The sequence below is a fragment of the Amblyomma americanum genome, chromosome 9 (assembly GCF_052857255.1).
Source record: "Amblyomma americanum isolate KBUSLIRL-KWMA chromosome 9, ASM5285725v1, whole genome shotgun sequence".
NCBI classification, from domain to species: domain Eukaryota; kingdom Metazoa; phylum Arthropoda; class Arachnida; order Ixodida; family Ixodidae; genus Amblyomma; species Amblyomma americanum.
Window position 1 is genome coordinate 29279449 of NC_135505.1, and position 13884 is coordinate 29293332.

At 46.4% G+C, this 13884-nt stretch overlaps 1 protein-coding gene across 1 annotated transcript; it reads left to right on the forward strand.

Moving 5' to 3' along the window:
• Positions 1-446: 446 nt before the first annotated feature.
• On the forward strand, positions 447-11592 carry LOC144105478 (sulfotransferase 2A8-like). Its single transcript, XM_077638598.1, has 3 exons — positions 447-620; positions 9596-9740; positions 10631-11592. Exons 2-3 carry the CDS (start codon positions 9615-9617, stop codon positions 11471-11473), a joined length of 969 nt encoding a protein of 322 aa, XP_077494724.1. The 5' UTR covers positions 447-620; positions 9596-9614; the 3' UTR covers positions 11474-11592.
• Positions 11593-13884: the final 2292 nt, after the last annotated feature.

The following is a 13884-nucleotide window of genomic DNA, read 5'->3' on the forward strand; positions in this document are numbered from 1 at the left end:
TGCTAGAAAATCGCTAGTTCCTGAGCGTGCCGTAACTCTAAAAACTGGAGGAAATAAAAACGATAGAGCAGATTTTATTGCCGATACATTAATTTCGCAAGTCCGACAGGGGACGCCTTTTTTGTGCATTTCATCCGAAATTATGGCCTGTCAAGTCCAAAGGGGCTCAGGAAGTACATAGTGCAGTGAACTAGGGGCCGTTCCAGAGAAATTGAAAAGCATTGTGCCGGTACAGCTGTCCCTGCGTCCGCAAACAACCATGAGGCGGAAGGTTACACTGCTCGAGATAACAAAAAGTATAAGGCTAGCCCACTTGATCATATCGCACCCACCTACGCTCTTCACACGGTTTCTGCCGTAGGCTCGTCCAAGTTGTCTTATTCATTTGTTACACGCAACTGATAAGGGCAAGAGCCAAACTTAGCGTGGCGTTCCTGCAGTCTAGCGCGAGTGACCTGCCCTCGTCGGCAGTATACCCAGAGCTATCGCAGGTCGTTATCTTTGACGTGAAAGAGCCAGGCCTTATAAAGGGTACAGCTGAAGAGTTGTGCCCTGTCTTTCCGCCGCATCCACTGCAGGGACTTCCGAAGAAGTGAACAATCGACAAAACCTCTGGCTTGGTGAGTTTGCAATTACTAAACGTTTCTAAACTTTATTGTGTTGCTGTCCTGTACACTTTTTTAAATGGAAAACAATGACAGTAAACTGGGTTTGAAGTAAGTTTCGTCGACGTCGTTGGTGTAGTAGTCAGTGAAGAAAGACAACGGCCTTTTTTATCACGTGCGAAGCGTCGAGTAGCGCTTTCGTTCTTAACATAAGTAAGTGAGTTTTATTTGTGCTATTCTGTCAAATGCAAGGAGCTGTTGGCATATGATTTAAAATACTCTTGTTTTTTTCATGTTTGGGTTGCAGGGCATTAGAAACGCAGAAAGGCATGGCTGCTGACAGGCAACATCCCGATGGCTTCAGTCGCGTAATGTCTTGTCGATGCTCCTGATAGCTTAATTTGTTTTTCAGTAGGACAGAACAAGCTTGATGTGTTAACAACATTCTCCATGCACTAATAATTGGTCACGATCCTGAAAGCTACTGTAGGGGAAAGTTAGTTTGTGTGCGTAGAACGAAGCTGTTGCTGGTAATGAACACGACTGGTTTTATGCATTTTGTTTTCAGAGCACCAGTCAAAATAGCTTCTCCATTGCAACCCTTGAGTCTTCACAGACAAAGTCTACTGTGCACATGACACTCAAATATATATGCACTAATGCTGTGACAGTACCACAGAACTAGTAAAAAATAATTTTAGCCGGGCACTTCTGAAAAGTCTTTGTAAAGGTTGTTTTCACTGAAGGTGAAGAGGCGTCTAGTGACTGCTCGCAGAATTTTTATTCAGCCTAAGCCAATGTCAGCTTCCACAGTGGTGGCTCATCGTAGCTTATGGTAGCCCAGGGCTAGACGGTATGCGTTTGGTCACGTAGTAGCATAGTAAATGAATCTTCGGTCACTCACAATGCCGAAAACGTTAGCAGATGTTAAGGAGCACGTGCGGGTCCTTTCTTCACGATCAAGAACTGGCCAAGGAAGTGTAGGCTATCTAGCTTCCGCAATGACCGTAATGATTTTGCCTAAGCCGGGTGAAGATTTTCCTTTGTTTTGTTGGGTATCTTTGGTGTCGTCTGTATTATGAAGGATTCCAGGTGCAGCCGAGCTGACCACTCTTTTTATGTAGCAAAGGTTTCCACACCATTCCAAGAAGTCTCATGCCCGGCGTTTAGCGCGTGTCCTGCAACAGCACTCGAGGCCGTCCAATTCTTGCCAACATTATTTCGGTGCTCTTTTAGCCTTCGTGGTATATTTACCACTTCCTCGATGAAGACAGTCACAATCGCCGCAAGGTATGTTCTTAGCATACTTGGCAGACCATCTTTTACATTCCCAAGATCCCCCACGCAATTAATATCGTTACGTGGGCAATATCTACCTTGTTCCTTTTCAAGGCTTGTGCCAGGGAAGCGCCGCCTGCTTCGGTCAAAGTCCCCAGCTTATCTGCTGTTAAGAATATGTAAGGACAAAAAGGATTTTTTTCCTTCTAGGTTTTGAGGCTTTATTTGTGGTTCTACCGCATTTTAGGGCGTATCCCAGATAATACTAGCTGCACTGCTTGAGTGGACTTCAGTTAAGCCTTTTGGTGATAGCTTGGCCTATCAGTGCCTTCACTCGCTTTGCATCATGGAGTTTTGCTTCCGTTTGCCTCAAAGGTCGCTCAATGGTCGCGATAGTTATGACCTAGAGGGTAACGTCACCTTATGACGGCATCACAATTTGGCCACCATGGCAGATGGCAACCTACCCAACGTGGCGATTCACATGCGATTTTCGTCCAGTGTTATTCACAAAGGTCAATAATTGGTCGCAAGCGCAACCGCGTCAAAAGGTCACGGAACAACGGTGCTGACCTCGCTCTTTCCTGCGCAACCGAAAAAGTGCGAGACCAGCAGATGAGAACCGCTTGGGTGAGAGGTGTCAACGGCATCTGGGCCTTCGACATGGATGGACACAGAAGAGACGTATGATGAGGAATTGGATTAAAATATTCCAAGCGCATGATTATGGGTGTCCAAGATGTGGTCATAGGAGTTACCACATTGTGTGTGTAGTTAAAGGATTGGCACAGACACAAACATGTAGCAGCCACGTTGCTTCTGATGCTGCCGCATTCCGACCTTAAAGGTCACTTAAGAGAAAGTGGTTGCTTGCTGGGTTATTTGGTTCATCTAACTGGTATGTAACAGATCGAATAAATCTAAGGAAGATACGACGACTTAGAGTGAAAAGAACGTTAAGACAAGTGTTTTTTAATGACCGCATATGCTGGGTAATGAACAGCGAGCGAAAAATGCTGATTACCTGCTGTATGCGCCCACTCCAAGCTCTTGAAGCGAGGCGTTCTTTATCACTGTTTTAAAGAACGTGATAACAAAATCTTATGAACACATGCTTCAGGAAAACCCAGCACAACTGAATAGGTGGGTGCCTAACACGGGATACCGGGAGCCTCTTGTGGATTCTGTGGTCGAGGGCATGTTGCAAAAAACGGAAAAAGTGCAGCAACATCAGATCAAAGATCTGACAGGACCGAATGCACACAGGAACATAGCAGTTATTCCGTATATCTACAAGGCTTCCAAAAGACTGAAAAGGCGTAGGTGGCGATGTTGGGTGTTCAGTTCCCCTAACCCGACAATTTGTCGGAAGAAAGCAAACCGGTGCCGATGCAAAGAGAAAAAAATTCATTCACAATTCGGTAAAGAAATCTGTTTGTCACTTGCGACGACGATGTCGCATATCGCGTGCTGTTGTATTGCGGACGCCTATACATTGGGCAGACAGGCAGCTGCAAACTACTATACTAAAGGAGCGCAACAAGAATGTAGATGATGGTAACCGGGCTAGCTTTGTTTGATCTGCCGTAATCGTGGAGAAGAATCTGCGCGTCGTCATACTGAGCCATGCGTGCCTGCGGTTAGAAAAAGTACAGAATGATTCGCCAATGTGAAATCAAATGAAGCGCGTTGGCTAAGTTGTTTGCTCCTGTACTTTCGACAAGTTATGATACCAACGTGTACATCACGAAACGATGATTCGTTTGATACCACCCGCCTCCCTCTGCGACCACTGGTTCGCCGGGCTCGGCAATCCGAAGGTCAGCTCCCTATCACGGTTTTGGAGACCAGGGGTCGTCGGTACAAATCACTCACCCATACCAGGCTTTAGCGCTACTAATAACTTTGTGCGCCGAAGCGTGCTGATTCGTTTGCCACCACTTCGAGCGCTCTGCGCCAAACGAACGGCCGGGGTCCTCTACGGTGGTTCAGTGGTTATGGCGCTCGGCTGCTGACCCGAAAGACGGGGGTTCGATCCCGGCATCGGCAGTCAAATTTCGATGAAGGCGAAATTCTATAGGACCGTGTACTGTGCGATGTCAGTGAACGGTAAAGAACCCCAGGTGGTCGAAATTTCCGGAGCCCTTCACTACGGCGTCCATCATAGCCTGAGTCGCTTTGGCTCGTTAAACCCCCTAAACCAAATTAAACCAAACTAAACGGGCGGCAGTAATTTTGTCACCAATTGCGACCTGAAGTGGCACCGGTCTGGGCACCCGCTCAGACGATACATAAAAGCGGAACGCCCGCGCAAGGGTAAACCACCTACCTGTCCGGCCCGAGGACTACGCACGTGCGGTCACGTGATGGGGTGACATTTTTTGTTGACGGACGGACAACAAACGTTCGAATGCGAATAGTAAGAGCTAACGCTCACGACTGTTGCTCGGCACAAAGATCTGTGCGTTGATAGATAATAGAGGAGGCAAAGAATGCTCATGCGATAGAGGGGTGTGTAAGTATGCCATCACTTACATTGACCAAGAAACAACCAAGGTTTCTAGACGGATGTTGATGGGTGATTAGGACTTTCGTGCTATCCCCTTTAGCCATTCGTGCCGTTGGTTTTTATCGCTTTGCTCCGTCTTTCTTTCCTCTTCCTGCTGGCGCTTCGTATTTCTACATGTATGACATCTTCAGCTGAATAAACAGTTGGAAGTCAGCGCTCTTCCCACTCTATGTCGACGCCCGTTCCTTAATTTTAGTCGCGCTGTTACGCAAGTTCAGTGACTTAAGAGTCCACAATATTTTTTCGAGCAGAGAAGCACACCATTTACACGGCTTCTTTCTCGCCTTGACATGATGCAACCTTATGCCGCTTCTTCTCTGTCCCCTTGGCAGCGCACTCGGCGCTCATCGCTACTTTCGCTGCCTCACACGCCGCAGCGTTCCCTTGCTTTTCGTTAGCCACAACAACGCGCTCGGCTTTCGTGACGAACTTCGCACCCTAGTGCACAGCGCCGTAAAACTGCCTGTGTTGACTACCTAACCGCCGTAGGAGCTCCGTAGTCAGAATGCTCGGCAACAAAGCCGGAGTAGCCGGCTGCGAGCACGGCCGCGGAGGCCCTGTACAATGGATGCGAAACGCAAAAGGCACCAGTGTGCTGTGCTATTCCAGTGCACGTTAAACATCCCCAGGTGGTCGAGATTATTCCAGAGAGCTCTACTACGGCAACTCTTCCTCTCTTTCTTCATTGACTATTACATTCCTCCCTTCCGTCACAGCGCGTTTGAAGTATCCACCGCGAAAAAAGGCAGTTATTGCGCCTTTCATTTCCTCAAAAGCAGTCTTCTGCTCACGTTAGGTGTACCCGCTGCAGTGGCTCAGTGGTTAGGGCGCTCGGACACTGATCCGGAGTACTTGGGCTCGAACCCGACCGCGGCGGCTGCGTTTCAATGGAGGCGAAACGCTAAGCCGCCCGAGTGCTGTGCAACGTCAGTGCAGGGTAAAGAACCCCAGGTGGTCGAAATTATTCCGCAGCCCTCCACTACGGCCCCTCTTTCTTCATTTCTTCTTTCACTCCCTCCTTTATGTCTTCCCTTACGGTGCGGTTAATGTGTCCGCCGATATGTGAGACAGATACAGCGCGACTTCCTTCCCAAAGATCACTGTTCAACTTTTCTCACGTAGGCAAGCCATTTTTTGTTGTGCTGTGAAAATTAGAGGGTGGTCGTAGTGAAATAATTTACTGACTATAAAAGGGACAGGAGTCCTTAGAAACACTAGGTGGAGGTCCCTAGTTATAGGACCTCTGTGGTGCATTCTATATCCAACAGGAGTAAATTTCCCAGGCTTACCGAATTCACCTTCAAAAAATCCAGGCGCTAACATTGATACACGGGCAGAAGGATACTACCAGAACGCTCACGTTCTTAATTCTGAGGCTTCATCATATAGACATCCAGTGCAATCACTCGTCATGCTCGAGCCTTAACTAAACTAATCTCGCCTGGTTGTCCAGAATGAAGAGCCATATTGCTCGAAGGGTCTCCCCAGCTGACGGCGTTTGTAGGTACGTGAAGCCGCTCACTGACACATCGCGCAGTGTACTGAATGCAACATCCCAGAAGGCAAGGGAACTTTATACACCACTCGGACTTACCATGCGGTGAATGGAGACATGCTTGATGCACAACCATCTAGTGGCGTACCTATTCGCTCAGTTCAAGTCTCTTTTTTCATGGTCCAGGATTATCCTGTATCATCCTCCAAGGGTTGAGGTAGTTTTCAGCTGCAATAGCTATCCATAGTGCCCTCGAAACGCTGCCGTGGTACGGCGTTAAACTTCATTCAACTTTTTGATGAGGAACTGAAATGCGCAGTAACTCTTCCGCTTCTCTTGGGACACGTCAACCGCGGCGTGAAAGAAGGAACGAAGGTGGAAATGAAATAAATATTTACTGACCTGCCGTAGTGGAGGGTGCCGGAATAATTTCGACAGCTTGGGTACTTAGAGTGCACTTTAAACGCACAGCACACGGGAACCTTTTCAGTTTCGCCTCACAAAAGGTGCCCGTGTGCTGTGCGATTACCACAGCGGTCGAGTACAATTGACTGCGAGAGAGATGGAAATGGCTTTATTCACAATGGGATCTCGACACGTACGTCTGTGAGTCCCCGGACGACCCGACTGCACTATACGTTCGTGAGTTTATGGATTTCCATGCCGTGGGCGGCCTGGTCAGTTGCGAACTTTTGCCTGACCGGGTACGTCTAGTGCACTCGGATTTCCCATTCTTCCCAAGTGGAAAGGAGCTCCGGGGCCCGCGTGGAGGGTCCGCAGGTTATTCAAGGAGAATATTGGTAAGAGTAGCGAGGGGGTGCGTGCACTAAGTATAGGAGGGAGTGTGTGCACCCGGGTGGATGTTTGAGAGCAAGTAGAGGGGGGGGGGGGATGGTGCGGGTCTGAAGGCGGCGCCATAATATTTGGTGGCAATTGTTAATATATTGGTGGGAAGGCACAGAAAGTGTGTGTCTGTGTAGGGCTTGTAAGCAGTTAGTAGGAAAGGTAAGGTGCAGTAGCAGTCTGCAACAGTGGACGTGTGGACACGCCAACCTTGCCGCGGAGGAAGGGACCAAGCAAGGGCGAAGGCGGCTTCAGTAGCCGCTTTCATCACCAATCTTAACGCACGTAATATTTGCTTTTAGAGTTAAGGCAGTTGTAAGCCATATATGTGTTCCTAAATACCAGTGCGTCTCACCGGAAAAATAACACACCTATCTTCAACTGTCCCGTATAAGTGCGAAAGCATTACTGGTCCCACTACGAGAAAAGCCAGCTGCGTTTATTCGTTTGCTAGGTTGTTAATTTGTGTACTCGTAGATTGTACAGAAAGTACCAGCAATGGGAAGAAATATACGATGACATCACCAAGCGGCCGTAGGACGCACATAGAAATCCACGCACCGCTACTTCAGAGAATCAAATAAATGTAGTTCTTCTATGTATGATCCCTCTGGCTGACCTGCATGCGGCACCAGATTTGCCCGAATAGAATCGTACCCAAATTACGCGCAACCGTTTGTCGTACAACATACAGGGTGGTGCAAACGATTTGAGGTTGCATGTAGCTTACATGTTCTAATCAAGTTTGGGGCTAGCTTGCAACATGAACTCGAACGGACGACACATGAACTTTCAATTGTCTGCCTTCACAGACTCTTACCTCTTCACTTAAGGAACGGTTGAGGTGACCACCGAGATGTTAGAATTTACTGCAACAATTAATTTAATCAAAAACCAATATTATTATGATAATTGTAAAGTAACTGTTTGTCGTACACCGTTTGAGTGGTGTCATACGATTTTTCGTGACGTAAAGCATACATAATTTATTCAGGTTGGACGCTACCTAGCGGCAGGTATTCGCACCGAGTGCCCAAGTGTTTCACTCGGGACTTTTTGCATTCAGCGCTTGTGGAATCAGCGTTCGCAGGCGCATCTTCGTTTCATTTCTCACTGCGCAACCTGCGTTGAAGTCGAAGGCTCACGATGACACACTAATGCTTTCGGCTTCCCAAAACGTAAGCAGTCTGACACCCAGAAATTCTGGACAAAAGGATTTTTTTTCGGCAAACCGTTTATGAACGCAATTTTTTTCATATAGTGTAAGCTTTTACTACGACAATCCATATATCCGCTGATAACCCAATGGGAGTCTTGTTTTTTGTCTATTCACGTTCTTGCTTTGCTCAAAAGCGTTCTTCATTGGCTTCCTATGGCAGACATAACTGATCGATGTTATCGACGGAAACATTTTAAAAGAAAGATTTCACTACATATCAGAAAGATTGATCATAACCTTTAATATTTCCAGAACAGTGTCTTACAATTTTCCAATTTTCAAAATTTTTGCCCGAGAAAGCTGGACTGGTAAGCGCCCTCTGAATTTTTTTTCTTGTCTGTTCACCTCTGTAATGCGCTCCTAATTGCGGCGCTTTTCGTGATCAATGCAAAACACTCTTGGAAAAGAAATGCTTCTTTACAGCACAAGCTTTGGGAGAGAAGTTAGGGACTGGTTGCGCCGTCCACACGGAACCTTCAAATTGGTTGAAGCAATGCAGCTTGCCTTCTATATTAAAAACCCCGCATAGCGGTCGTTCAATGGCCTGGCGTTTTATTTACAGGAGAAAAAGAAACACCAAACTCCACGATAAGCACTTCGGCTTTCCTGTTAATCGTTGAATGATGGCACATAAATTTCTCTTTTATCTGATGGCTCCGGGCTCATGCCTTGGTTCGGCGAACTTGAAATACAGGTGTGCTCGTATGAGGACCGTACGCGGGCATTCGCCAAGGCCACAGCTGGAGTCTCTTCCGCGTGAACACGTCGAGAAGATTTTTATAGGTTCCGCTCGTAAAAAGACTGTCGGCGTGCATCTGCCAGAGACACCGCAGAAAGGCCTGTTCCCATGAATACGGCAAGTAGGCCACAATTGCAAGGAAGTTATGTTGCCTTGTCGTTGGACAGTGAAAATCCTCTACGCTGGCAGCACGCCGCACTGTTCCTCGTAAACCACACCGGTGGGTATGTGTGGGTGCATCAAAAACAAATTAAAACTTCCAGGAACATCGACTGAACTGCATATGAGTTAGAGGGATTTCACGTGCATAACAATGGAGGCTTATATTTGCAATAGCATGAGCTGACGCTGAAGCTTGTTTCGCTGTCAGTCAACGTTGCAATAATTTTTTTTATGCAGTTCTGGTACTGTATTTCAAGAACATCAACTGGATGTGCATAGATGTGTCTATGTGTATACTATTTCCTAGGACCAGTAATCTAAATGACTAGGGGCCAGAAGATTGAAAATTTCAGGTTATGCGACATGTCACCACAGTGGTAGTAGCGTGGATGGTACAGGCTGAAAAATATACTTCAGCAGGGTGTGTTCCTGGGCGCATCGGTTTCACATTCTGAACACTGAAGCGCTGGCAGACGACAAACGAACGGAGGACGAGACCCACAGTGTCTCGTCCTCCCTTCGTCCGTCGTCTGCCAGCACTTCAGTGTTCAGAATGAAAAAGTATGTAGTTTGGAACTGCACCTGCGCGCATCTACTGAATACCTCTATGAAGAGATCAAGATGCTGATAATTGCAGTGAGTTGTTTAGTCATTCTGAATGTCTGTTCGGAATTATTTATTGCAGATAACCGACTAGCAGTGAGATGGGTGCAGACGACCGCAAAGCTCGCTTCAAGGTGATCGATGGCATCCCATACGACATGCTCGTGGATGAAGAGCTGTTTCACAAGGCTGCCAAACTTAAGCTTCAAGAAGGAGATGTGGTTCAGGTAATTGCTATGTTTTGTTTTAGTTCAGCGGAAGCGTGTTAATGGTCGCTAATTCATTACTGAGGCATCAAAAGAATTGCGGTATACGAGCTCCTAGCAATTAATATTGGATAGAATCTTTGTGTCCTGAAATAAAAAGCAAAAATACTGCCGGAAAAATCATGCCCAGCGAGGTGATCTAGGTGTAGTCTGTGACCTACAATAGAAAAGCTTCGTTTTTCTGTAAATAGCCCTTCCATAAAAGCCTGAGATAAGACAGCGCTAAAAACGAGAGTGAAGACAACGCACTATGCGGATGGTTCGTGACTTACATTCTTCATTGAGGTTCAAGGCGCGACAAGTTTCAAGGTGTACCTATACATTTTACGGGTACAAATTCTCAGGACATGCTGAATAGACCATGTGAATGTAAGTGACACTTTGATATTGATGGTAACTGCCACCCAATAATATCCCATTTTATTATATGGTCTTAATGTACTTAATTCAACAACTTTGGTACAGATGGCATTACAATAGAGCTTAGTGTGATTTCTGCTGGTGTATCAGGGCTTGTTTTTCGGTTGTGAGGCAGTGAACACACATTCAAGCAAAAAGTCAACATCTGTGCTTCGTTTTACTCGACGCGTATGCAGGCTTCTCCCCTCTGATGATTGTATGAGTATTCTAGCCTACGGTAAATACTTCTATTACGCAAGTATGTTTCCTAATTCTAGATGAATGTTTATTTACAGCGCGTCTTCTATCCAATCAGCAGTGATCGCGAAAAAAAAGCGTACATAAAAATTTGTCTCAAATTCTGTCACATCAATATATAGCCGGAAGCAATGTTGATAAAAAAAGAGACTTCTGTAGATGTTCCGTATCTAACTGGATGATTTGCTTTGCAGGTGGCGTTCCCGAAATGCGGTACCCACTGGGTGCAGCAGATCATACAGCTCATCCTTCGCAGAGGGGAAGGCCCACGTGATTTTGAGGAGTTCGTGACGCGAGCCCCCTTCATCGAATACCAGGGCGAAGAAGCCCTCGAAGGCATGGAGCCACCTCGAACGATGCGCACGCACCTTCACCTGCGCCGTATTCCGTTCGACAAGAAGGCCAGGTATGTGTACATCGCTCGAAACCCGTGGGACGTCGCCGTCTCCTACTACCACTTCATGACCGAGATGCCCGACTGGCATCTGCGAAGCGCCTCATTCGACGAGATTCTCGACGTCTTTCTCAAGGGTCAAACCGGATTCGGCGATTACTTCAAGCACGTCAAGGCAGGTTACGCTCTAAAGGAGGAGCCCAACGTCTTTTTCATCACATACGAACAACTAGCGCAAGACACAAAAGGCATGATTCTTAAACTGGCGCGATTTCTTGGGGAGGATTACGCTCGCCGGCTGGAGGATGACGAAGATCTGCTTGAGATGGTCTTGGACAAGAGCAGCGCGCAGCACATGAAGGCTGTGGTGAAGACCAGTCATCAAGATCTGGCCTGCCTCTTTGTCAAGGATCCGAAAGTGTTGGAAAAGATGGCCAGGAATTCAACGGAAGAGACTCGGGCAAAATCTAAGGCGGAGCTGAATTTTGTGCGAGTGGGCAAGGTCGGCGGGTGGCGGGAAAACCTTACCAAAGAGCAGTTAGCCAAGATTGAGGATGCCATAGAGGAATCCTCGAAAGATTCCGATTTTATGAACCTCTGGACGAAAGAGTGGCGTGACGCCAAGGAGAAACTGAATGCGTAAAGAAACATGTCTTTTAGCAATGTTTTTTGTTCCAGTGCATGCAGTTATGATAATAAATGGCAGCTAAAACCTCTGCTGTGAAATAAATCTTGATAAGAGCATAGCAATTGGATAAAATTCAAAAATTACAAAACGAAACTCTCTCTCTCTCTCTCTCTCGCACACACGCACACACGCACACACGCACACACGCACACACACACACACGCACACACACATATAATATAAAATCACTAAAATTGAAGAAACATAACAGGATTTAATTCACGACGTTTCGGCTGGAGGACCACCCTTTTTCGAGTGTAGTACAGAGTTTGAAACACGCAGTTTTTATAGAGTGCGCGAGGTACAGAGTTTACAAGTTTACAGCAATGCACGAGTTCAAAACACAAGGGGGGTGGGGAGGGAAGAGACCAGGAAGAACATTTTTTCTCTTTTTTTTTAACAAAGGAAGAGAGAGAATCGGTGACAATCTAAGAAGGCCTCTCCTAACCTGAATGCAGGTGTTCCCAAGGGGCCGAAAAAAATTTTTTTTACTAACAAAAGAATAATAAGAATAATAATATAAAAATATAAAAAGGGGGAGATTCTTTCTAACCACCTCAGGGCTGCCTTAGAAAGGCCCTCGAGGTGTCACTCCTCTCAGCATTTTGGTGACAAGCGTGAAGGGCTCGACCCCTGTACAAGGAGGAAGCTACATTTTAGAGAAACTGGTATGGGGGGGGGGAAGAGGGGGAGTAAAGAGGAATGCAAACGAGGCCTCTAATAAGAAAAGAGACGGAAAAGGAAAAAGAAAGTAGTGAAAAAAGGAAAGAAGAGCCATTGTACAAAGCTTGGCAATATGCATTCAGAGAAGGGTGGTGGCAACACGAGAGAATACAAAATAGGACATTAAAAAAAGAGGGGGGATTCTTTTCCACCACCTCAGGGCTGCTTTGGAAAGGATTGAAGGGCGCATTTTGGTGACAAGCGTGAAGGGCTCGACCCCTGTACAAGGAGGAAGCTACATTCCAGAGAAACTGGTATGGGGGGGGGGAAGAGGGGGAGTAAAGAGGAATGCAAACGAGGCCTCTAATAAGAAAAAAGACAGAAAAAGAAAAAAAAAGAAAGTAGTGAGAAAAGGAAAGAAGACCCATTGTACAAAGCTTGGTAATATGCATTCAGAGAAGGCTGGTGGCAACACGAGAGAATACAAAATAGGACATTAAAAAAAAGAGGGGGGATTCTTTTCCACCACCTCAGGGCTGCTTTGGAAAGGATTGAAGGGCGCATTTTGGTGACAAGCGTGAAGGGCTCGACCCCTGTACAAGGAGGAAGCTACATTCCAGAGAAACTGGTATGGGGGGGGAAGAGGGGGAGTAAAGAGGAATGCAAACGAGGCCTCTAATAAGATAAAAGACGGAAAAAGAAAAAAAAGAAAGTAGTGAAAAAAGGAAAGAAGAGCCATTGTACAAAGCTTGGTAATATGCATTCAGAGAAGGCTGGTGGCAACACGAGAGAATACAAAATAGGACATTAAAAAAAAGAGGGGGGATTCTTTTCCACCACCTCAGGGCTGCTTTGGAAAGGATTGAAGGGCGCATTTTGGTGACAAGCGTGAAGGGCTCGACCCCTGTACAAGGAGGAAGCTACATTCCAGAGAAACTGGTATGTGGGGAGGGGGAAGAGGGGGAGTAAAGAGGAATGCAAACGAGGCCTCTAATAAGAAAAAAGACGGAAAAAGAGAAAAAAGAAAGTAGTGAAAAAAGGAAAGAGCCATTGTACAAAGCTTGGTAATATGCATTCAGAGAAGGGTGGTGGCAACCCGAGAGAATACAAAATAGGACATTAAAAAAAAGAGGGGGGATTCTTTTCCACCACCTCAGGGCTGCTTTGGAAAGGATTGAAGGGCGCATTTTGGTGACAAGCGTGAAGGGCTCGACCCCTGTACAAGGAGGAAGCTACATTCCAGAGAAACTGGTATGGGGGGGGGAAGAGGGGGAGTAAAGAGGAATGCAAACGAGGCCTCTAATAAGATAAAAGACGGAAAAAGAAAAAAAAGAAAGTAGTGAAAAAAGGAAAGAAGAGCCATTGTACAAAGCTTGGTAATATGCATTCAGAGAAGGCTGGTGGCAACACGAGAGAATACAAAATAGGACATTAAAAAAAGAGGGGGGATTCTTTTCCACCACCTCAGGGCTGCTTTGGAAAGGATTGAAGGGCGCATTTTGGTGACAAGCGTGAAGGGCTCGACCCCTGTACAAGGAGGAAGCTACATTCCAGAGAAACTGGTATGTGGGGAGGGGGAAGAGGGGGAGTAAAGAGGAATGCAAACGAGGCCTCTAATAAGAAAAAAGACGGAAAAAGAGAAAAAAGAAAGTAGTGAAAAAAGGAAAGAGCCATTGTACAAAGCTTGGTAATATGCATTCAGA